Below are 26556 nucleotides of genomic sequence, written 5' to 3'. Positions count from 1 at the left end.
AGTCTATGGACCAGCCGAGGCGCCTCTTGTTGCTTAAGGCTCCAGTTTTCAAAAACCGTAAGTCTTTATACAGCTTTAGGAGCCACACTGCGTGAAACAGCACACATTTGTCTACATTCTACTCAATATTGTGTGTTAGAAGTGAAACATGTAAGAGCAGGAAGAGCAGAAGCACACAAATTTTAAGAAAGACAGAACAGCTGAAGTTTGGAGTGGGCGTGACGTCACCCACTCGAACCTCTCCTATACACACCCATTGCAAACTGAAAAACTGTCAGAATAAAGCATAAAACTTAACTGCGGTAAATCAAAAACTATTGTCACCTTCTTAAAATAATGGCCTTAGTCATATTTTCAATTTTTTCAAAAAAACAGAATAAACTGAAACAAATATAGAATATATGATATTTCTTAATGATTTCACACAAAAAGGTTATGATAATATATGATAATATATGACTATTGTTTTTTGAAAAACTTGAAAATATGTCTATAAGATATAAAAAATCTGAACGTAAGCTTAATAGCAGAAAGTCTTTTGGCCTGTTTAAAGTTTAAATTGAGTTTCTAGCTGAAACTATGCCAATGTAGTTACATTTCAAAGAGCAGAGGTTTTTGAAAATTTGAATATTTTCTCCATTTGAATTTCAATGAGAAAAATTCCATAAAAAGCTTAATATTTTAAAAAAGTACAAATATTAGAAAAAAAGTTGAATGTAAGCAGAAATGTCCGAAAAAATCTGTACATTTTGATAGTTGAATGGTTTCTGTAGCACAAAGTATGCAAGAGTAGTTAGACGCTGAAAAACATGGAAGAAGAATAAGAAGAAAAATAATAAAGACTAGAATGACACACTAATTAAGGTTTGGGACAGATAAACCTCCAGTGAGTTTGGTACTTTGTAAGGTTGTAAGTTTGATTCGTGCACGCTTTCCTCCCGAGATGAACTGTGATATAAGGAGTGCATTTCTGTGATAAATTTAGGTGATAGTGCTAGGGGGATCATAAAACAACAAAAAATTAATCCCAGGTAAAATGTTAATTTTGATAGTTGTAACTCTACCTTGTCATCATCATCATCATCATCATCACAATCATCATCAGGTCGAGTGTCCTCGGATGTAATTTTTGTGTCTTTATGTGTCCCCACCTTGTAAAGACACATAAAGAGAGCCCCATCTCTTCAGATCATCTGTAATCTTCTTTTTCACATCTAAGCAAGTTTTCCTCAACTATTCTACTGAGACTGGGGTAAATATTACGCCAAGGTATGTAAAGGATGTACAGTTGGCGATGTCAGCAGTCAAACTGGTATTTAATGCAGTGGTATTCAGTGGAAGAAGAGCAGATTTAGTCCAGTTGATTTTATATCCCGCCATATTTTTAAATAGTGAGTTTTAGGACCTGTGGTAGTGATGTCTGAATATTAGATATGAAAAGAAGACAATTATGTGCGTATAATGAAATATAATATCTAGATTGGTCTATGGTTATAGGAGATATTGTGTCACTCTCTCTGATGGACTGAGCCAAGGTTTCTAGGGACAAGGCAAAGAGCAGAGGGGAAAGCGGACAACCCTATCTGTTCTGCAATGTATACGAAAGGGTTGTGGTTGACATGTTCCCATAAGAACTGATGCTGTAGCATGGTCGTATAGCCTTTGTATCATGGAGATGAACTTAGGCCCAAATCCAAATCTCTCCATGACCAGCCATAGGTAACTCCATTCCTGTCTGTCAAAAGCTTTATCAGCATCAAGAGAGAGAACAGGACGGTCCTCTGGAATGGTATCTGCGACCTCGATAACATGTAGGAGCCTCCTAACATTATTTGATGCTACTCTCCCTTTTATGAATCCCGTCTGATCAAAGTGAATTAACTTCCAATTACCACCTCCATGCGAGTAACAAGTACCTTGGCATAAAGCTTCACATTGCCACAAATCAGCAAAATTGGGCAATACCTTGAGCATTCAAGTGGATCTTTACCTTTCTTGAATAAGATGGTGATGAGTGCATTTCTCTGGTCGCTATGAAAGGATCCCTGCTCAATGGAGAAGTTTATAGATCCATCATATTTTAAGTCTACTAGTATATTGCCCACAAAGCAAGCTGTTTTGGTCAGTCCAAGCATACCTGGGCATGCAAATGTTGTTTTAGGCATGCATGGGCATGCTTAGTCAAGTTAGATTAGAGGTGGGCAGCATGATCCAGAGGGGGCCGGTTTGGGTGCAAGTCTTTGTTCCAACCAAGCAGTTACACACCACATACCTGATTCTGTTAGTCAAACAATAGTCTTGTTCCAACCAAGTAGTTACACAACTGATTCTATTAGTCAACCAATAGTCTTTGCTAAGGACCTTGATTTATAGATTTGGGTGTGTGGCTGCTTGGTTGTAGCGGAGACCTATGCCCACACTGACCCTTTCTGGATCATATTGCACATCCCTGGAGGTTATAAAAGCTGCTCACATTTACAGATGTTGTTTGGACGCATGTTGATGCACATGTGAATAAGTTAAGCAGTGTAAATCACATTTCGGTGGCCTTACATATAAGAAATGGGTAGTGATTGTACAGAAAACGGCTTGTGTTCTATTATAAAAGGTGTCTGAAATTGAGATTTGACCAGAAATGTAAAGCGCTTTGAGTAGCTGTTGCAGCTAAAAAGCGCTATAAGAAAATGCAACTTGATTAAACTTGATTGATTGATAGAGCCCAATATAAGAGGTCCTACCTGATCCCAAAGGCTAGATACAGTTCTGGCAGTAGGCCGTCCAAACCAGGACTCTTGCCCTTTTGGAGAACTTTTACTGCTGTTTCAAGCTCTTCTAAAGAGATGGGGCTTTCTAATTTTAAGCTCTCTAAGTGGTCCAGATAAGGCAAAGCTAAATTTTGAAGAAACACAGTGCATTTCTCCATGTCTACACAGCAGTCTGATGTGTAGAAATTGCTGCAGGGATCTTTGAAAACATTGTTGATTGCACTGGGATTTGTAACAACGTCACCGTCTGTTGTACGAATAGCATTAATTACTGCTTTGGCTTCATTTTGTTTTAACTGAAGGGCTAATAGTCTACTCGGGCGGTCGCCATCATAATAATATCTCTGTTTGGTTCTATGTAGAATACACTCGGCCTTGCTTATGGATAAATTTCTATATTCTCCCCTTAACGCCTCAAGAATATTGGTTTTGGCTTCAGAGGGTGTTTCTCTCTGCGCCCTCTCCACTCTATCTCCTGCTCAATTTCAGAAAACCGCTTATTGCGCTCAGCTTTTAACCTAGAAGCAAAACTAATACACGTGTCTCTTATAAAACATTTCACTGCTTCCCATAATGTTTGAGGATTTTCATATAACCCAACGTTTTGTTCAATAAATTCACCAAATTGTGTTTTCATTTGTGATAGAAAATCAGCATTTCTAAAGCAGAGAGTCATTAACTTTCCATCTGTGTGCTTTGGGATAATCAATTAATGGTGTTTAAGTGTATGATACAGGGGCATGATCAAAGATTAAGATAGGGAGCATATTAATATGGGGTATATTATTTATAAGAGAAGTGCTGACAAATATTAATCAATCCTGGAGGAGGTGCCATGACGACAAGAATGAAAAGAATAGGCCTTAACTTTGTCATTGCGAATGTGCCAGAGATCCACTAAGTTCAAGTCAACCAGGAAGGATCTTAGCGCTAGGGATGAGGGAGGAGCTGCGTTAAATGTGCCTGTAGATCCGTCAAGCGCTGGGGAGACTGTTGTATTGTAATTGCCAGAAACGATGCAATGAGGTCTCGATAACCTAACAGAGTCGCACTGATGGAGGGCAAAAAGTTTTCATCAAAAACATTAGGTGTGTAGATACACGCTAATAGAAGTGTTGTATAATTAATAGAGAGCAGCATAGACAAGTCTACCATCATTGTCATTGCCATTCTCCATAAGCACAAGCTGTACTTTCCGCTATAATCAGGACACCTAGCTTTAGTTGACATGCATAAATGAGCTATAGTTTTATAGTGCTTGTTTTGGAACCGCTGTACGTCCTTCACTGTCAGGTGTGTCTCTTGAATCAGGGCTATAGAAACATGTTTGCGGCAGGCACGTGCCGCGAGTTTTGAGCTCGGGTAAGCATAAAATATTTGAATACACTTAATTACACATTGTGCAAGTGCAGTGTCAAGGAAATGCCATTCAGGTAAATTGATGCTCTAGAATCTGCTAATAAACAGTAAGCAGAGTGTTACAGTGGCGGACTTTATGATCAAATTACAAAAAAAAAATAAAAAAATTGCCAGTTGCGATATAATGTTTCAAATCAAGGGCCATACACGTTGCCCTTCGCTCATCGATTGGTTCAGAACCACCGGGATGGACAGCGACAATTAGCCTAACTCAGAGCCGTTGATAGACACTCTGCTCTGGCCTAACTAATCTCTCTCCAAATACAACGTTCTCAACATGAATGCACAACGCATAGGCTTACATTCAAAAGGTAAAGAAGGCAGTCTTAAATAAAGTATAACCAGTGCAGCACAGCAGTCAACTCAGATCACCACTTCATAGCACAAAGCATACATTCAAATGTAAATTAGACACGGTGGTCTTAAATCAATAAAGTATCCAGTGCAGCACAGCAGTTAAATCAGATCACCATCAGCTTATCAGGCTAGCGAACAGTATGAATCAGCAGCCATAACATAAAGTTCTAGAAATATGTTATCTTTACTTGGACACGAAATCCATGCATCTCTCCTTGCAAATGAACACCTCTGTGACTTTCCGCTTGTTGGAATTTCGAAAGTCTCTCCTTCTCAATTGAAATCAGGGCCAGCGATGAAAGGCGTCCTTGTCCGGTGCGATTTCGACTGAGGGTCTTCATTCTCTGCATCATTGAAAATGACCTCTCAACAGATACCGTTGTTGCTGGTATAGTTAAGACTAAGTTAGCATCTTTGTTGCCTCGGGAATGGTTTCAACCAAATCATGCTGAACGAGCCATCCAAGCATCTCCCCAGGTGTTTTCTCTCTCACCTCCTGTATTTGGTAAAGTCCAACTAAGTCTGCCTTAAGTCTAATGAAATCGAAGTGTTTAGCATACAAATTTGCTCTCAAATTTGTCATTGTCAAATTTTTTTGACATTTGGTTAAATTGATTGTTGTCAACGAGGCCAGTGAAATTCAAACTGTCGAAGTTGCTAAATCTAGCCTTCATTTGTGCGAGCGTGTCATTCCAAATTCTTGGGTCTGCTGCACCACGGGCATCAACGTTAACCAGTCGATTAAGGGTCCGACCCGTTAGCCAAGGGCTAATGTGTCTACTTGTCCATGCACATTACACTATCTCCCCTCCTTTGATTTGGGGTCCCGGCTGTGGCGGTTCCCTGGCTGCCCCCCTAATTCGCTGCATTGGTGTCAGAAGTGGGATGGTGAGATCGTGGCGGTCCCCTCCATCAGATGCGCTTCCCGAAGGAGGGGGGTAGTGTAACGTGCACGGATAAGTAGACATGTTAGCCCTTGGCTAACGGGTCGGACCCTTTAGTTGACTGGTTAACGTTGTAGCCTGTGGTTCAGGAGACACAGGTTCGAGTCCCAGCTGTGGCGGTTCCTGGGCTGCAGCCCTAATTCGCTGCTGTATTATTGTTGTTAAAATGATAATTTTGGTGTCAGTCGTTTCTTAACAGACATACTAACATATGCAATGCATTGATATCTCAATTGGGTATTTATCTTGACAGAATGTAGAGTTTAAAAACCAGCAGCAATTTTGACTGCCCATGGTTGTTTTAGGTTGGAGTGAAATTCCAGTCACCACCACCCATTAATAGGAACTCTAAGAGGAGCACTGCATAGGGTTTAAATGTTTCCTTTATGAGTCACCGTCTGCACAGTAATGGATGTTTTAATACCTTCTTTTCATCTCAACATAATGTAATCTGTTCTACTGTTTAACCTTTCATTTTACAAATACTTTAATATTTTATTTGATTCTGGATCTATGTTGCTCTTTGTTTTGTTAAATGCTATTTTTCAAGTCCACTGTCAACATATTGTTTCATCACTTGTTGACATGTTTTTTGCATTATCCATTATCTTTGGTTTAGCTTATGATTGCGATTTTGCTGAAGCCTCTTTAGTATTATCTGTATTGAACCACACTAATTGTTGGTGTTTTGACAGAAATTCAGTCAGACATGCCTCTAGGTTTGAGTAACAGTTTTGCCACCCTCTGATACTGCATGGCTGACAAATAGGCCAAACGTCTACAGACTACCAGAGGTGTTATGTTCAGTGGGGAGAAGATAACAACACTAATTCACTGTATGACTAAAGCCATTCTAGTTCAGTTATAATTTGGTGATATAAAGACAAATTTTAGGGAACCGAAGCTTTAGTGGGTACAGATAACCAGGTGTTGGTCTATGAAGTGTACATTCCATTTATTAATTATGTATGGTCAAATATACTTTATGTTCAAGTTTAATCTCCTCTTCTTGTCTTGTCCTTTACACTGCTCTTCTAGATGATGGTTGGTTGGAAGTGGTCCAGTCTTTGATCCGTGTGATACCACTGGATGATCCACTGGGTCCTGCTGTGATAACACTTCTGCTGGATGAATGCCCCTTGCCCACCAAGGTCAGTATGTGTGTTTGTGTTCATTTTAGCCTGACCTCGATTAAGTAATTTGAGTGCAACTGAAATATGCTAAAATCTATTAAGCTTGTACCAAACCTTGATTGTTTGGTTCTAAGATAACTAAGCACAAAAGTGCAAGATTCAGCCCAAACTAGTTCTAGACCAGCAGTTTGGTCCCTTGGAATTTTGTGAAAAATGTGAAGCTGTGGTGTGTACATGCACAGACACTGTCCAGCAGTGTAGCTACATGGGTGGGATTCCGGACTTGTGGTTGGAAGGGCCCCAATAGGTCACTATTGGAACCTTGTGGTGTTTTCCAGTAGAGAGCACCTTGCCCATTTGACATGGTAGTCACAATGCCCCTGTAATGTGACAAGGTACAGTGTGCCATAATGAGTGCCATTCTTTGGATGACACATTAAACCAAGACCCAACTGGATTTGATCTTAAAAGATCCAGGAAACCTTCTTCAAGAGTTAGGGATTACCTGATATCACTGGCTAAATTCTCAGTTAAGGTCATTACCATCAAGAACACCTAATTATCCCAGTGTTCTTACAGTTTTTAAAACGTAGTTCTAATGGTAGACTTCACTATCAGGTCTGGCTGTGACCTGTTGGCATAAAAAATGGTCTATTATTGATATTAAGCAGTGCTTTTTCGTATGAAACAACTAGTCATCCAACCCAGGTTAACCAAGCCCGTCTTTCTTACTGTCATATCCTGAGGAGAAAATAGGTATCGCTGTTATTGTGCAGCATATTTGCTGTGGCCATATAAGGTGAGTTCTCTCATGAAATTCAAAGCAACTGACCAATGTCGGAGAACGATTAGGGTAAACAATGAGCAGCGAGGACTTGCAAAAAGCTCAACACTATATGTACGTGTGCTGGCACCTCTCTCTTGCTCTCTCTCACATTCTCTCTCTCTCTCTCTCTCTCTCTCTCTCTCTCTCTCTCTCTCTCTCTCTCTCTCTCTCTCTCTCTCTCTCTCTCTCTTTCTGTGCAGCACATGTGCAATTATGTACATTGCCTTGTCAAAGGCTGAGCATCCAGAGTGAACGGGACAAGAGGGGTAAAATGAAGGGAGATTACCCTCTAATTAATAGGTCACTGATGGCATTTTTCTTGGTGGAAGAATTAAAAATAAATACACTACCGTTCAAAAGTTTGGGATCACCCAAACAATTTTGTGTTTTCCATGAAAAGTCACACTTATTCACCACCATATGTTGTGAAATGAATAGAAAATAGAGTCAAGACATTGACAAGGTTAGAAATAATGATTTGTATTTGAAATAAGATTTTTTTTACATCAAACTTTGCTTTCGTCAAAGAATCCTCCATTTGCAGCAATTACAGCATTGCAGACCTTTGGCATTCTAGCTGTTAATTTGTTGAGGTAATCTGGAGAAATTGCACCCCACGCTTCCAGAAGCAACTCCCACAAGTTGGATTGGTTGGATGGGCACTTCTTTGAGCAGATTGAGTTTCTGGAGCATCACATTTGTGGGGTCAATTAAACGCTCAAAATGGCCAGAAAAAGAGAACTTTCATCTGAAACTCGACAGTCTATTCTTGTTCTTAGAAATGAAGGCTATTCCATGCGAGAAATTGCTAAGAAATTGAAGATTTCCTACACCGGTGTGTACTACTCCCTTCAGAGGACAGCACAAACAGGCTCTAACCAGAGTAGAAAAAGAAGTGGGATGCCGCGTTGCACAACTGAGCAAGAAGATAAGTACATTAGAGTCTCTAGTTTGAGAAACAGACGCCTCACAGGTCCCCAACTGGCATCTTCATTAAATAGTACCTGTTAGAGCCTGTTTGTGCTGTCCTCTGAAGGGAGTAGTACACACCGGTGTAGGAAATCTTCAATTTCTTAGCAATTTCTCGCATGGAATAGCCTTCATTTCTAAGAACAAGAATAGACTGTCGAGTTTCAGATGAAAGTTCTCTTTTTCTGGCCATTTTGAGCGTTTAATTGACCCCACAAATGTGATGCTCCAGAAACTCAATCTGCTCAAAGAAGTGCCCATCCAACCAATCCAACTTGTGGGAGCTGCTTCTGGAAGCGTGGGGTGCAATTTCTCCAGATTACCTCAACAAATTAACAGCTAGAATGCCAAAGGTCTGCAATGCTGTAATTGCTGCAAATGGAGGATTCTTTGATGAAAGCAAAGTTTGATGTAAAAAAAATCTTATTTCAAATACAAATCATTATTTCTAACCTTGTCAATGTCTTGACTCTATTTTCTATTCATTTCACAACATATGGTGGTGAATAAGTGTGACTTTTCATGGAAAACACAAAATTGTTTGGGTGATCCCAAACTTTTGAACGGTAGTGTATAACTGAGCTGCCTGGCCAGGTAAAACATATGTGTGGGAAATACTACATTCATTCCTACTTAACTTGCACAAAGTGTAAGTAAACACTTGTTTTTAGCCCATTTTTGCCCACTCACACTAAAACAGACAAAAAAGAGGTGGGGAGCAAGCGCAAACTGAGGGTAGAGCGATTGAAGGTGGCAGTGCTGTGGTAAATGCCACAATCCAGCTTCTCAAAAGTCTACTTTAGAGAGTTAAGTTGGCTAATGCTGACATGTCTCCTTCTACTTATGTCATATTTTATTAGTTATGTGCTGGACCCCATTTGTCGGCAATGCAGTATGAGGTGTTGGTGTCTTCTATGTACTCATCTGAGGTTGGCATATCAGGGGAATTGATTGCAATGTCCTTTCACTCTGGAAGAAAGAGACGGTGCAAAATTTCCTCCTCAAAGTGGCCAAGTGATGTGGCCATGTTTTCTGTTGAATATATCTCTTCGGCAAGCTGTTCTACCATTCCAGGGAAATACCAATGTGTTTTCAGCCAAAATTATAAGTAAAAATGTACTACCTCCTTTAAATCCTTTTCTCCTGACCCTACATATTAATTACATGGTGAGCATTCTGGCACACATTGGCAGCTATCACATTATCAAGGGGATGATACACATTACTGGTGGAAGAGTTAATATCCTAGACAATACAGTGTCTTTAGTGGCAAGAAAAGATCTATACAAACACAATGAATCAATGAATGACAGTGTTTTTGTTATACCTGCTATACTACGAGTACATCTGAGCAGTGTTGTGCATACATTAACCTCAGGCCTTGGCTGAATGGACATTACTTTTGAGGATTTAGAACTACTGATATAACACTGAAATATGAACCATGATGTTCATAGTGTCCAATATTCATGATATTTAGGTGTCTATTTGGTGTTTTGATTTAGATAAATCCCCCATGTTATTCTATTCTGTGGCAGTTGTGTCCTAACTGAAAGAGTAATTCTTAATCTGTTCCATAATACGCCCTTTTTTAGAATGCTACTTTGAAACCATATTACACTTGTGATTGTGTATGCCAATGTTTGGGCACATGCATGCATTAGCCTGCTCAAACACAGTAACTGGTCTACATTTCTGCCCTCTGTCTCCAGGATGCTCTCCAAAAGCTCTCCAACATGCTGAGTCTGAGCTCTGCTGTAGCACGTCAGGATGCTCTCAGCCCTGCCAAACACAGAAATACCACAGCAGTCCTAGGCTGTCTAGCAGAAAAACTGGCTGGTAGGTAGCACACAGACATGTATACAATAAATACACAAACAATTGAAATGCAAGAACCTGTTGTACACCACATAGCTGGTCAGTTGTGTGGTGTTGGGTTGGTGGTTGGTTGGGTTGGTGGTTGTGTCCATTTTGGAACTCACTTCCTGTTGGCAAAATGTCCAGATACTTTAACCTCTGAGTTAAATTGGTATGTTGTCAAATTCTTTCCCCTGCTAATCTGAAGCCCTGCTCTGCATATTCCAAAATTTCTCTGGAAAAATAACAAGTAGACAGTTGTATCAACTAAGTTTTATGGCTACAGTGCAACAGGTGACAATGCCATGCTGTTACACTCATGCAGCATGCCTAATTTTGTCTACTTTGTCTACTGGACATCAGGGCTGATATGCAATTGTGCTCCAAGGTGTATGCATTTCATGAATTCAAACAAAATGACAGTCAAATGCAGTATTTGTGGCAAACTCCTCTCAAACTTCAGAGAAAATACTAGCTCTGGCTCAAACATTTCATTATGCTGAAATATCTTCAACTCAAGATCAAGGGATTCCCATCCTGGGGTGATCAAATGGTGCTGCATTCACTAGTCTACATAGCCAAACCAGAGATAAATTTCTTATGTTGACAGAATACCTTTGCTACTTTACCCCCCCCCCCCCTGCACATCATGTAATTTGCAGCATCTCAGGAAAAGGCAGCTCCTGTTCAGACTCTCAGAAGCAATAGCAAGATAAAAATAGCATGACTTTGTTGTGGTTGTTCAGCCTTGAAAGAACATTTATAAACATTATATGTTTCATTAATTGATTATAATATAAGATTATTATTCAGGGCACCATATTCCTTGGAGTGACTGTCTCACTTAGGTCTGTTAAGATCAATTTTAAAAATGTTGTACTGTAGTTAAACAGTGTTTATTTTATCAATGTAAATTATGACTAAAATATCTATTGACAACTTACTTTTGATCATAAAAATGAAAATCAGAAATCATTTATGCAAGTGACGTTGGGGACATGTCCCTACTACTTTGTGTCATGGCCCATTTCATCCCCACCACTTTTTGAAAGCCTTTAGTTAGTTGAACTAATGAATAAAATTATGTTGGTACATATCATGTCATTGAGAGACCCAAGATGCTTATTGATTGGTAAATATTACTCTTAAAATACACCAGGCATCACCTAGGCTGGGCGGAGTGGGTTTTTATTGCCTGCAACACCAACTGCATTTGTGTTGTGTGTGGTTGCATGCCAGCCATGTTTTCTGAGGAGTTTACTGCGATTTCTGCGTGCATATTGGGTTTTGCCAAGTGATAATGCAGTTGGTTAGGCAGGGTTTAGAAGCATAGGCTGTATTAACTGGCACTGAATTAATTAACAAGATTGTTTTAACCACAGGATCATGGATACACATTTATTTGATTGATTTATTTTAATGTACAATGAAGAAAAAAAAAACAAGGTTGCATTGCAGCATTGAATTGCTGCTGGTACAATGAGGCATTTATTTAGATAATTTTTAAACAGATTTTACTCATTTTTTTTACACAGTTTTATGTCGTTTTTACCTTTTGGAGGGGCGCATAGCCGCACATAGAGAAAAAAAGTATAGACCAGCTGCACAAAAATAGAGATCAGCAGTGCAATGCCGACGCGTGTGCACTCTGCTTCTGTGGTCAGTGTAGCAGCTTCAGCTGATTATAATAGACGTGATCTACTGCAGCAGACGTGTTATGCTGTGTCCGGGATTTCACTCCTACCTAAAATGACCATGGGCTGTCTAAATGACCGCCAGTTTTTAAACTCTATATTCTGTCAACATAAATACCCATTTGAGATTTTAATGCATTGCATATGTTAGTATGTCTGTTAGAAAATGACTGACACCAAAATTAACATTGTAACAACTATAATACTGTTTTTAAACAGTTTAAACTTCAGAGAGACATGGTCGAACTTGAATAGCAAAATATTACTTTAATTCCCCTCCAGAAAACCCATATTGCTAATCTAACAAACATAACAAGGCCTATAAAACATGAAATGTAAAAAGGACTGAAAACAACAATTAATACAGTCCCAAACAATGACTGGAACTTAAAAACTACTAGAACAACCATGGGCCATCAAAATGACTATATTCTGTCAAGATAAATACCCAATTGAGATATTAATGCATTGCATATGTTAGGATGTCTGTTAAGAAACGACTGAAGCCCAAAATTAAAATTTTAAGAACTTTAATAATATTTTTCAAACAATTCAAAATCACAGCTGTCCAACGCCTGTAAATACTGCAGTGGCTCGGTGGTAGCCATGGTGCATCTGAAAGGGCGTCTGTACCAGACATGTTGGCAATAATCAGAAATCATGTTTAGACTATTACTCTGCACTGGAGAACGATAGTGTGTTTCTAGGACAGAGCAATGAACTTCACAAAGGAAATGATGCGACCAACTCACGTCATAAATAGTGACATGACACGCACGATCACACGTAAATTACGAGCCGTCTTTTTGACGGCTCACAGTCATTTTAGGCAGATCTTATAATAACCTTTTGTGCAATTGATCTTAAAGTAATTTTAATGCAAATATGCAATTTTAGGAGTATTCAGGGAGTGGCAGGTCTGCAGCTTTCTTTTTTTCACAAAGTTATTAAACTTTGAAAATCCAAACCTGTCAAAATGACGGCCTTGGTCATTCTAGTGTTAAAGGCGATCCTTAAAGGGATACCATTTACATCTATAGGCAGTATATGGCCCTTGAAAAAAGGTGTGACCACGCCGAACCCATCATTCTCCCCAGCACTTTTCAAAGCAAACTGACGTCAATGATGAAAATGCTAAACAATGACGCCAATGAGTTCAGCCAACATTCATTCATTCCATCATCATCAGCCACTTCTCTGGGGTTGGGTCGCGGTGATAGCAAGCTAAGTAGGGCACTCCAGACGTCCCTCTCCCCAACAACGCCCTCCAGCTCCTCCTGGGGCATCCCAAGGCATTCCCAGGCCAGATTGGACATGTAGTCCCTCCAGCGAGTTCTAGGTCTACCCCGGGGTCTCCTCCCAGTTGGCCGTGCCTGGTAAAACTCCAGAGGAAGGTGCCCAGGACGCATCCTAATCAGATGCCCGAGCCACCTCAACTGGCTCCTTTTGACGCGAAGGAGCAGTGGTTCTACTCCAAGCTCCCTCTGGATGTCCGAGCTCCTCACCCCATCTCTCAGGCTGAGCCCAGACACCCGACAGAGGAAATTCATTTCAGCTGTTTGTATCCGCGATCTCACCCTTTCGGTCACTACCCAAAGCTCATGACCATAGGTGTGGGTTGGAATGAAGATTGACTCATAAATTGAGAGCTTTGCCTTCTGGCTCAGCCCCCTCTTCACCACAACAGTCCGATACAAGGTCCGCATTACTGCTGATGCTGCCCCAATCCACCTGCCAGTCTCCTGCTCCATCCATCATTTTCCAGTAGAGAACCATGGCTTCAGACTTGGAGGTGCTGACTCTCATCCCAGCCATTTCACACTCAGCTGCAAACCACCCCAGTGCGCGCTGGAGGTCAATTTTTGATGAAGCCAACAAAATCACATCATCTGCGAAGAGCAGAGATGCAATTCTGAGGTTCCAAAAATGGACACACTCCTCATCTTGGCTGCGCCTTGACATCCTGTCCATGAATTTCACAAACAGAATCGGAGACAAGGGACAACCTTGGCGGAGTCTGACACCCGTGTTTGACTTTGTGCCGAGAATGTGGACACAGCTCTCACTTTGGTTATACAAGGACTGGATGGCTTGTAGCAACTGCCTTGCTACCCCATACTCCCGCAAGGATCGACAGTCGGTCGGAGCCTCCTTTCAAGCACCCTTAGACTTTCCCAGGGAGGCTGAGCAATATGATGCCCTGATAATTGCAGCACACCATCCGGTCCCCCTTTTTGAAGATGGGAATTACCACCCAATCTGCTACTCCACAGGTACTTCCCTGGACTTCCACGTGACACTGAAGAGGCGTGTCAACCAAGACAGCCCAAGGATGTCCAGAGCCTTCAGCATCTCAGGGTGAACCTCATCCATATCTGGCACCTTGCTACCGAGGAGCTTTTTAACTACCTCAGAAATCTCTGCCAGGTATATGGGTGGGGCTTCCCCTGAGTCTTCAGACTCTACCTCCTCCACTGAGGACATGTTAGCCGGGTTCAGGAGCTCCTCAAAGTGTTCTTTCCACTGCTTGACAACATCCCCAGTCCGGGTCAGCAGTTCCCTTCCCCAGCTGAACACAGCCTGAGTCAAGCCCTGCTTCCCCTTCCTGAGTCGCCGGATGGTTTGCCAGAACTTCCTTGAGGCCAACTGAAAGTCATCCTCCATAGCCTCGCCGAACTCCTCCCACACCCCAATTTTTGCTTCTGCGACCGCCGAAGCGGCAGCCCTTCTGGCCTTGCGGTACCTGTCTGCTGCTTTAGGAGACCCCTGCGCCAACCAAGTCCGAAAGGCCTCCTTCTTCAGCCTGACGGGTTCCCTCACTGCCGATGTCCACCAGCGGGTTCTTAGGTTGCCGCCTCGACAGGCACCAATGACCTGATGACCACAGCTCCTGCCTGCCGCATCTGCAATAGAGGCTTTGAACATGTCCCTCTCAGACTCCATGTCTTCAGCCTCCCTCGTGATACACGAGAACTTCTTCCGGAGGTGGGAGTTGAAGACGTCACGGACAGGGGCCTCCGCCAAACGTTCCCAGTTCACCCTCACTACATGTTTGGGTTTGCCAGGTCTGTCTGGCAGCCTTCCCCCACCATCTGATCCAACTCACCACCAGGTGGTGATCAGTTGACAGCTCTGCTCCTCTCTTCACCCGAGTGTCCAAAACATATGGCTGCAGATCTGATGATACGACCACAAAGTCTATCATCGCTCTTCAGCCTAAGGTGTTCTGGTACCAAGTACACTTATGAACTACCTTATGTTCGAACATGGTGTTTGTTATGGCCAGTCCATGACTCGTACAGAAGTCCAATAACAAGGCACTGCTTGGGTTCAGATCGGGGAGGCCATTGCTCTCAATCATTTCCCTCTAGGTTTCTTCATCGTTTCCCACATGAACATTGATTTCCCCAGCAGAACTATAGAGTCCCCAGGCGGAGCCCTATCCAGGACACTATCCAGAGACTCCCAAGAAGGCTGGATATGCCAAACTGCTATTAGGTGCATAAGCACACACAACAGTCAGAGCCTTCCCCCCCAACGACCCGCAGTCGTATTGAGGCCACCCTCTCATTCCCCAGGGAGAACTCCAATATGGTGGCTCTCAACTGGGGACTTGTGAGTATCCCCGCACCTGCCCGGCACCTGTCACCTTGGCCAACTCCAGAAAAGTAATGAGTCCAGCCCCTCTCCAGGAGTTTGGTACCAGCGCCCATGCTATGTGTGGAGGTGAGCCCAACTACATCTAATTGGTACTGCTCCACCTCCCGCACCAGCTCAGGCTCCTTCCCTGCCAGAGAGGTGACACTCCATGTCCCGAGGATCAATCTGTGATCCCGGAAGTCTGCACCCCGCGGGCCCCGCCTTTGCTTGCCGCCTAGTCTGCATTGCACCCTACCCCAATGCTCATCCCTGCATGTGTTGAGTCCACGGGGTGGTGGCTCCATGTTGTATTTTTGGGCTGGGCCCCACGAGCCAACACCTGGCCACCAGATGCTTGCTGGCGAGCTCCCCTCCCAGGTCTGGCTCCAGGAGGAGTCCCAAGTTACCCTTTTCCAGGCGAGGTGCTGTAACTCTTCTGGTGTAAATTCATTGGGTTTTTTTGGGGGAATCGCTCTTAGTCTGGCCCCTCACCTGAGACCAATTTGTCTTGGTAGACCCTACCAGGGGCTTTTGCCCCCCACAACACAGCTCCCAGGATCACCAGGACACACAAAGCCCTCCACCACGTTAAGGTGACGATTCTCGGAGGAGAATCATTCAGCCAACATATTAGACTAAAATGGGATAAAATCTGCAAAACCTTCTGTATTTAGATTGTGTAACAGTTTCACTTGTTAAGTTTTTAAGTGACAGTTTAATTTAAAAGTTTAAGAATCATTAAAGGAAGCCATTTTTATGCATGTATTTGATGGATAGTCTAACTACTAAAATACTACAAACATGGTAAATTTTGAATGTTGTGTGAAATGGTGATGAGAGATTTGCATATTGACCTCATTTTAGCAAGTCTTTTTTTCCCCCCAATACAAATAGCAGAAATACTAGTCAGACTGCAGACTAACTGCTTGTGAAGGGGTGAGGTTTGGCATTGCTTAGGTTAGCGCTTCAATGATTTTAGAACTTCAGTGACAGAGGTCCACAAAACTCCTTTTGAAGTGGGCCCTTGGCCAGGTGATGTACCTGTGACCAGATGGAAGCAATTTCAAGAATGGGTTAAGGGGTTGAGTGGGATCCTGAGTTATGCTTGGTTATCTGCGTGTAATGGCTTTGCTATTGAGGTCTATTGATAGGTTGGGGTGGGAAGTCCAATGCTTTTTGATGCGCTGTGAGATGCCGATGAGACGTTGAGCAGCGGGAGTTTCCTGATCATCTGATGATGCTGGATGGTATTGACAGCAAAGCTGAAGTTAAGGAAGAGGATTCTGACGAAGTTGCCTGGTGACTCAAGGTGTTGGAGGGGGGAGTGAAGGAGTTATGCCACAGTATCCTCAGTCCCTGTTTTGGCCTTACTGGCGAAGTGGTGTGGATCCAGCTGTAGTCTGATGGTTCAGGAGGATGACGTTAAACTCCAACTTTTCCAGGCACTTCACGATTATGGATGTGAGTGAAACTGGCCGGATGTGGTTCAGTTCTGAGGGGTATGGTGTCTCTAGGACTGGTATGATGGTTGTGTTTTTTAGTAGGTGGATACTGAGGTAGTCCTGTCTGATTCCCAAAAGAGGGAATGAAGGACTGGCAGGAGCTCCATTTCACAGTCTCAAAGCACTCTTGCTTGGGTGCTGTCTGGCCCGAGGGCCTTGCCCAGTTTGAACTGACTCACTTGCTGGCAGATATCTACTACAGTGAAGGGTCCTTGGTGAGTTGGCTGCGGCATGAGTAGAGCTCTGAGTAGATCCTCACAGTCCTCTACTGATGATGTCATTTGCCTGTGCGGACTTCGACAAAAATGCCAAAAGGGTAACCGAACTGGAGCACTTGTTAAACTGTGACAGCAGTGATTTAGAACTACACTCCTGTCAATCCACCTGGCGAATGTCCGCTGTCTGGCCAACAAGATGGATGAACTCCTACTCATAAATGGAGAAAACTTGGATTTTTCCAGATCTGTCACCCTGTGTCTCAATAAAACCTGGTTTAGTGCGCATATAACAGACAGTACACTTCATCTGCTGCAGTTCCAACTCCTCCAGGTGGACCATGCGACGGAGCTATTGGGAGAACAAATGGGTTGGTGGTGTATGCTTCTACATAAAGGAAGGTTGGTGTACCGATGTCACAGTGTTGAAGAAATCATACAGCCTTCACTTAAAGACCTTCTTCACTGACTGTAAACCATTCTGTTCACCGCAGGAATTTTCATCATTTATTCTGATCTTTATTAAAGAGGCAGGGAAAACACCTGGCTGATCAAATGAAAAACATGGAGCGCAAATATCCAGACTCCCTACTCATTATCCTTGGGGATTTTAACAGAGCAAACTTCAGCCACAAACTGTCAAAATACAGACAGCATGTTAAATGTCCCACCAGGGACAAAAACCCTCTGGATCATTGCTACAGAATATCAAAGGATGTGTATCATTTTGTCCCCTGTGCAGCCTTGGGCCTCTCTGATCACTCTCTGATTCATCTTATCCCAACCTACAGGCAGAAACTAAAATCTGCAAAGCCTGTGGTTAAAACTGTGATGAAATGGACAATGAATTAAAACTAGACCTCTGGGCCTGTCTCGACGGCACTGACTGGAGTGTTTTTGAGGCTGCATCTACAAACCTGGATGAACCTACTGACACTGGGACATCTTACATCTGCTTTTGCAAGGACATGTGTGTGCCCAGCAGAACTTTCTGTACCTTCAACACCAATAAGCCCTGGTTCACAGCAAAAGTCAGGCAGCTTCATCTGGCCAAAGAGGAAGCCTATAGGAGTGGCGATAGGATCCGGTACAACAAAGTCAGAAACGCACCCACAAAGGAGATCAGAGTGGCAAAAAAGTGTTCCTCTGAAAAGTTGAAAAACAGGTTTTCTGCCAACGACCCATCATCAGTCTGGAGTGGTTTGAAAGACATTACCAACTACAGGAGACCATCCCCCCACACTGCAGGGAACCATCAACTGGCTGATTACCTAAATGGGTTTTACTGCAGGTTTGAAAAGCAAACTTTCATACTCCTCACCCTCTCCGGCCACAACACACAGTCAACTGCACTCCCTGCCAGCTACTCTGCCCTCCCCACCGAACCCCCCTCAGGATCTGTGTTGAGGATATGTGCCAGCTCATCCAGAGACAGAAGACCAGGAAGGCACCAGGCCCGGATGGCCTGTCACCCTTCTGTCTTAAAGTCTGTGCTGAACAGCTGGCCCCCATTTCACACTGATCTTCAACAGATTACTGCGTGTGTGAAGTCCCCCCCCTGCTTCAAGAGCTCCAGTGTCATCCCGGTCCCCAGTGAACCCCGTATAACAGGATTAAATGACTTAAGGCCCATTGCTGTAATGTATGTGGTCATAAAATCCTTCAAGAGACTGGTGTTGGCCCACCTGAAGGAAATCACAGGCCACCTGCTCGACCATTTGCACTTTGCCTACCAAGCAAACAGGTCAGTGGACGATGCAGTAAACATGGAATTGCACTACATCTTCCAACACCTCGACTCCCCAGGGATATATGCAAGGGTCCTGTTTGTGGACTTCAGCTCAGCATTCGACACTATCGCCCCAGATATCCTCCGCTCAAAACTCACTCGGTCACTGTACCAGCCCCCATCTGCCAGTGGATTAAAAACTTCCCGACAGACAGGAGGCAGCTGGTGAGGCTGGGGAAAATCACATCTAGCACCCTGACAATCAGCACCGGAGCCCCCCAGGGATGTGTGCTCTCCCCTCTATTCTTCTCCCTCTACGCAAATGACTGCACCACTAGTGATCCATTTGTTAAACTCCTGAGGTTTGCGGATGACACAACCATCACTGGCCTTATCCGGGATTGTGATGAGTCTGCATACAGATGGGAGATTGATCAGCTGGCCCTCTGGTGCGGCCATAACAACTTGGAGCTGAATACGCTCAAAACAGTGGCGATGACAGTGGACTTCAGGAGGAATCCCCTAACACTGCCCCCCCCCCCCACATACGGTATGATGTCTATGGTAAAAACCTACAGATTTCTGGGTTCCACAATTGCCCAGGACCTAAGGTGGACATCCAGCATGGACATAAAGACAGTTTCTTTCCATGGGATGTACTTTTCCAGGGATGTACTTTTTCCATGGGATGTACTTTTCCAGGGATGTACTTTTTCCGCCAGCTCAAGTACATATATATATATATATATATATATATATATATATATATATAAACACAGTTTCTTTCCATGGGCTGTCATTCAAATGAACTCTTAACACTGTCAAATAAATCCAACCATTTTGTATATACTGTCTACTACCACTTCGGTTGTTCCCATTAGGGGTTGCCACAGCGGATCATCCTTTTCCATCTTGTCCTAGCCCCTGCATCTTCCTCTTGTCACACCAGTCCCCTGCATCTCCTCCCTCACCACATCCATAAACCTCCTCTTTGGCCTTCCTCTTTTCCTTTTCCCTGGTAGCTCCATATTCAGCATCCTTATCCCAATATACCCAGCTTCTCTCTTCTGCACGTCCAAGCCATCTCAATCTTGCGTCTCTTGCTTTGTCTCCTAACCGTCCAACCTGAGTTGTCCCTCTAATTTTTTTTTGTGGATTTTTTAAAACATTTTGATATACTTTCCTCGTGGGGAAATTCATGCTCTGTGTTTAATCCAATCCTAGCTGTTTAGCTAGGAACAGTGGGCAGGCACCTTGCAGCGCCTTAGCACCAACTCCAGTTTTTCTTGCCATGCCTTGGTAAGGGGCACGGACAAGAGTATTAACCCTAACATGCACGTCTTTTTTTTTTGTTGAAAACTTTATTTTCCAATTTTCAAGTTTTTTTGGAACAGGTATACAAGGCACACGAACAACAACAACAACAACAACAAAAAGAAACATGTAGGAATCCCCCCTCCCCCCCAAGGCTCAAAAAAAGAAAGGAAAAAAAAAGGACTGTGCAGGGATTTCTTATTCCAATTCCACATAATAACCATATTTTTGAAGACAGTATAAAGTTGTACACATATATCTATAAGTATTGTCGTTACAACCAGGTAAATAAAAAGTACATTCACTAAAAGGGAAAACCTTCAATAAAGTCTATGAAAGGACTCCAGGTCAAAGTAAAGTTTTTGCGGGTTTTACATATTTTATATCGGAGCTTTTCTAAAGGTAGAAAGGACAGCACCTCCCTCAACCACTGCAAAAATGATGGCGCTTTATTCAACTTCCAGTTAAATAGGATAAGTCTGTGTGCTAGTAATGAGGCAAATGCTAGAGCATTTGCCTGCAAAGTTGTGACCTTACAGTGAGGGGGTGGTATGCCAAAGATGGCTGTGTGAAAATCGGGGTTTATGGTCTGTTTACAGATATGTGAGAATACATTAAATATCTGTCCCCAATAACTGTTGAGGGAGGGGCATGCCTAGAACATGTGTCCCACCGAGGCTGGACTATGGCTGCACCTCGGACAGCCAGGGTCTGTGGTGGGAAAGATTCTGGCAAGCTTGTGCCCCGAGTAGTGAAGCCGGTGAAGCACCTTAAACTGAATTAACCCATGTCGTATACACAATGAGGACGTATGTATACGAGTTAAGCTGTCCCGCCATGCCTCTTCAGAAAGCTCTACACTCAAATCTCTCTCCCATGCAGTTTTGATTTTGTCCCAGGATATCTGTTTCAATCCCTGTATCAGTGTGTAAATTATAGAGACCAGTTTTTTTCCCAAAGGGATCCATCTCTAGAATAACATCTAATTGGCTCTTGGGTGGCAGATACGGAAATGAGGGAAACACTTTCTTGGCAAAACTACGGATTTGAAGGTATCTAAAAAAATGGGATCTGGGTATGTTATGGTCTTTGGTAAGTGTTTCAAATGAGGTGAATGTTCCATCTTTAAATAGATCACAGAAAAACACCAGTCCATTTCTATGCCAAAGTTGAAATGTGTTATCTAACACAGATGACAAGAAGAATTGATTAATTGCTCCTGGAAAAAGACCGCTAGCATGCTTTAATCTAAAATGCCTCCTAAACTGGAGCCATATCCTAAGTGAAGCTTTAACCACCGGGTTTGTTATTTGTATGTTACGATTATGTGGTAGTGGAGAGGTGAATATCGGTAAAGGATTGGATAACATGTGAACCCAATCTGTACCCTGTTGATTCTTATATGTAAATGCCCAATGTAAAAGTTTTACAATGTTCGCAGCCCAGTAGTAACAAATAAAGCTAGGCAAGCCTAATCCCCCTGTCTCCTTAGGGACCTCCAAGTATATTTTCTTCATCCTGGGGTTTGAATTGTTCCAGATGAATGATGAAATTAATCTATCTAATTGTTGAAAAGTTGTCTTAGGTATGAATATGGGAATCATTTGAAAAAGATAGAGAAATCTGGGTAAGACTGTCATTTTAACTATATTAATGCGGCCCGCTAATGAAATTGGTAGTGTTGACCACTTTTTAAAATCTTGTTTTGTTCGTTCTATTAGTGTTTTAAAGTTATGGTTATATAACCTCCCCATTGTATGAGTGACTTTGATTCCTAAATATGTAAATACATTATGTTCAAGTTTAATTGGAAAGCCAGAGTAGTCTCTATCAGTGTGGTTAATCGGAAAAAGCAAGCTCTTTGAATAGTTTATCTTATAACCTGACAGGCGACCAAAGTTATCCAGGGTAAGTAATAGTCTTGGTATAGATTCTATTGGGTTGGATATATATAACAGGTGATCTGCATAAAGTGATACCTTATGTAATTTACCACCTCGTGAGATACCTTTAATGCCATCCTCTGCCCTAAGAGCTATAGCAAGTGGCTCAATTGCCAAATTAAACAGGTAAGGAGAGAGGCTGCAGACAGGGCTGCAGCCCCTATGGGGTGAAAGATAATCAGAAATAATATTATTTGTCCGCACTGCGGCTGTCGGTGAGCAATACAATATTTTAACCCATGCTAGGAATGAGGAACCAAAGCCAAACATTTCTAGAACAGCAAATAGATATTGCCATTTGATGCGGTCAAATGCCTTCTCAGCATCTAAAGAAATCACTACTTCTGTCTGTTCTACGGAATGTGGTGTGTACAGTACATTAAATAGGCGGCGCATGTTATAGAATGACTGCCTGCCTGGTATAAAACCAGTTTGATCAGGGTTAACAACCGTTGGGACAACAGTTTCAATACGGGTGGCCAAGATTTTTGTAAGGATTTTGTAGTCGCAATTCAACAAGCTTACAGGATGGTAGGAGCCACACATTAGGGGATCTTTTTCTTTTTTAAGTAACACTGATATGATTGCCTGCATCATAGTTTGGGGCAATTTCTGTTGGTTAAAAATTTCCTGATACAACAGGTTAAGTATTGGTGCCAGCTTGGTAGCAAATTCTTTATACATTTCAATTGTGAAACCATCCGGACCCCATGCACGTCTTTTTGATGGTGGGGGAAACCACAGTACCTGGAGAAAACCCACTGCAGACACAGGGAGAACATGCAAATTCCACACATAGAACAACCTTGGATGACCTCCAAGGTTGGACAACTCGGGGTTAGAATCCAGGACCTTCTTGCTGTTAAGTGACAGCACTAACTACTGGGCTACTGTACCGCCAATATACTGTATCATAATCCTGACCTTCTTTGTCACTCCTAATGAAAATCTTAGCATCTTCTACTCTGCCACCTCCAGCTCTGCCTCCTGTCTTTTCGTCAGTGCCACTGTCTCCAAACCGTATAACAAAGCTGGCCTCACAATGATCTTGTAATCATTCCCTTTAACTCTTGTTGGTACCCTTTTGTCGCATATCACTCCTGACACTCTTCTCCACCCACTCCACTCTGCCTGCACTCTCCTCTTCACCTCTCTTCCACACTCTCCGTTACTTTGAACAGTTGACCCCAAGTATTTAAACTCATACGCCTTGGTCAACTCTATTCCTTGCATCCTCACCATTCTGCTGTCCTCCCTCTCATTCATGCATATGTATTCCATCTTGCTCTTACTGACTTTCATTCCTCTTCACTCCAATGCATACCTCCACTTCTCCAGGCTCTCCTCAACCTGCACACTATTCTTGCTACAGATCATAATGTCATCCACAAACATCATAGTCCATGGAGACTCCTGCCTGATCTCGTCCATCATTCTATCCATCACCATTGCAAACAAGAAAGGGCTCAGAGCTGATCCTTAATATAATCCCACCTTGAACCCATCTGTCATTCCAACTGCACACCACCATTGTCACACTGCCCTTATACATATCCTGTACCACTCCTACATAGTTCTCTGCCACTCCTGACTTCCTCATACATTACCACACCTCCTCTCTCAGCACCCTGTCATATGCTTTCTCTAAATCTACAAAGACACAATATAACGCCTTCTGGCCTTTTCTATACTTCTCCATCAACAATTTCATAGCAAACATTGCTCTGTAGTTTTCTTTCATGGCATGACGCCATACTAATCCAATAGAAATGGAGTAGACTCACCATTAACCACAAGTGTAAAGGTAGAAGCAGCTGAGGTATCAGTGGAAACCTGAACAAATTGCTCAATGGAGCCTGAGTGGGTATCTACGTCTGGCTCATCCTCACTTAATTCAACTCCTACTTCTTGTGCTAATCAGCTGCCTGTCTCTGCCTCATCCTATGCCTTACTGTAACTTGGTAGATCAACCCTGACAGTAACCAGTTTGGGCTGCCTCTGCTGGAGGGATAGGGCAAATGTGGGTCATGCGATCGAGCTGGCCAAAGTTGTGATACTTCCAGGCCTGCTGCTGCTGTTGCCTTCATCCACCTCTGCCTCATTTTCCTTTACGGGGCTGTTGATTTACACATCTGTCTGTTGCTTCTGGCTCTGGCTGGTTGGCCTCCTTCTTTGTAGTACATCAACTTAAATACTTGTAACTTTTCAGCTTTTCAATAGCAGTGTTCAGCACAGTTGTGCTCTGCATGTGTCATGTGGAGCCTGCCTGATCTCGTCTGTCAACCTATCCATCACCATTGCAAACAAGAAAGGGCTCAGAGCCAATCCTTTATGTAATCCCACCTCCACCTTGAACCCATCTGTCATTCCAACAGCACACATCACCACTGTCACACTGCCCTCATATATGTTCTGCACCACTCCTACATACTTCTCTGCAACTCCCAACTTCATCATGCAATGCCACACCTCCTCTCTCGGCACCCTGTCATATGCTTTCTCTAAATCCACAAAGACACAGTGTAACTCCTTCTTCTGTGATGCTCTTTCATGACATGAAACCATACTGCTGTTTGCTAACCGTCCCCTCTCTTAACCTAGCTTCTATTACTCTTTCCCATATCTTCATGCTATGGCTGATCAACTTTATACCTCTGTAGTTGCTACAGTTCTGCACATCACCCATATTCTTGAAAATTGAAACCAGTATGCTTCTTTTCTACTCCCCAGGCATCCTCTCACTTTCCAAGATTGTGTTAAACAATCTAGTTAAAAACGTCACTGCCATCTCTCCTAAACATCTCCATGCCTCCACAGATATGTCATCAGGACCAACTGCTTTTCCACTCTTCATCCTCTTCATAACTCCCCTCACTTTGTCCTTGCTAAGCCACCGCACTTCCCGATTCACTATCTCCACTTCATCCAACCTTCTCTCTCTCTCATTTTCTTCATTCATCAGCCCTCAAAGTACTCCTTCCACCATCTCAGCACACTCTCCTCACTTGTCAGCACATTTCCATCTATATCCTTGATCACCCTAACCTGCTGCACATCCTTCACAGCTCGGTCCCTCTGTCGAGCCAATCAGTACAAGTCCTTTTCTCCTTCCTTAGTGTCTAACCTCTCATACAACTCACCATATGCCTTTGCCTTTGCTTTTGCCATCTCTTCACTTTATGCTGCATCTCCTTGTACTCCTGTCTACTTTCTTCATTTCTCTGACTATCTCATTTCTTCTTTGCCAACGTCTTCTTCTGTATACTTTGCCATACGCGTGATTTTTTTTCGTACCCGTTTCCGGGAACTCTGCCTCTGATTGGCTAGTCCTCGTTGCCTCCGTTGACTAGGTTGGTTAGGGTGGGGTTAGGGATAGGGTTAGCCAATCAGAGGTAGAGTAGGGGCAGGTCTTCCCGGAATCCAGGTGAACGCTCTCTCAACGAGTACTAGCCAATCAGAGGCAGAGTTCCCGGAAAACGGGTACGAAAAAAAATCACGCTTCCCATACTTCTTCATTCCACCACCAAGTCCCCTTGCCTTCCTTCCTCTGTCCTGATGACACACCAAGTGCCTTCTGAGCAGTCTCCCTCACTATGTCTGCAGTGGTTGCCCAACCATCCGGTAACTCTTCACTACCACTGTTCTGCCTGTGCAGTGTTTATTTTGAGGTAATACCACTTTCTTTTTTTAAATTTTTTTTAATTAATTGATATTTTTCTGGGCAGATCAACAATTGCATCCACAAACACAATGCATCATAACACAAGTATCCTACAACCTCAACTGTCCTCTTTTCCTGTTTTTAAACAACATACATCCAAACAAAAAAAAAAAAACAACGAAAAAAAACAAAGTAAACATACACAAATTAAAAAAAAACAATTAGACAAGACACATAGCCATAGAGTCCATATGAATATTCATGCAGAGTAATCATCTATTTCAATGTCCACATTTCATTTCTGTGAAGAATAAGCCCCAGACCTCCTTAAACATGTTCTCTCTCCCCGCCACTCTATAAGTGATTCGTTCATATGTTGCCATCTTATACATTGTTTCCATCCATTCATTGTAGGTTGAAGGAGCAGAGGATTTCCAGTGTCTCAGGTTGATTCTACAGCCAGTTATCAGAGCCAGCTGTACCCATAGTTTCATCCGATTAGACATTCTGACATTTTCCGGTAACAGTCCCAAAAGACACAGTGCTGGGGTTTTAATCAGTGACAACTTCAACATCCCGTTCAGAAAAA

The 26556-nt window shown here is 42.8% G+C and overlaps 1 protein-coding gene across 1 annotated transcript in view; it reads left to right on the top strand.

Moving 5' to 3' along the window:
• The window catches only part of rspry1 (ring finger and SPRY domain containing 1), a 320762-nt gene that overhangs the window by 40081 nt on the left and 254125 nt on the right, over nt 1-26556 (top strand). Inside the window, exons 4-5 of the mRNA XM_056282268.1 lie at nt 6524-6636; nt 10126-10252. Of these exons, the coding sequence (XP_056138243.1) occupies nt 6524-6636; nt 10126-10252 (240 nt within the window). The remainder of the gene's footprint in view (nt 1-6523; nt 6637-10125; nt 10253-26556) is intronic.

Source organism: Lampris incognitus, chromosome 6, assembly GCF_029633865.1.
Source record: "Lampris incognitus isolate fLamInc1 chromosome 6, fLamInc1.hap2, whole genome shotgun sequence".
Lineage (NCBI taxonomy): Eukaryota > Metazoa > Chordata > Actinopteri > Lampriformes > Lampridae > Lampris > Lampris incognitus.
Note: the sequence above shows the minus strand (reverse complement) of the source record. Positions and strands in the feature narration are given on the sequence as shown.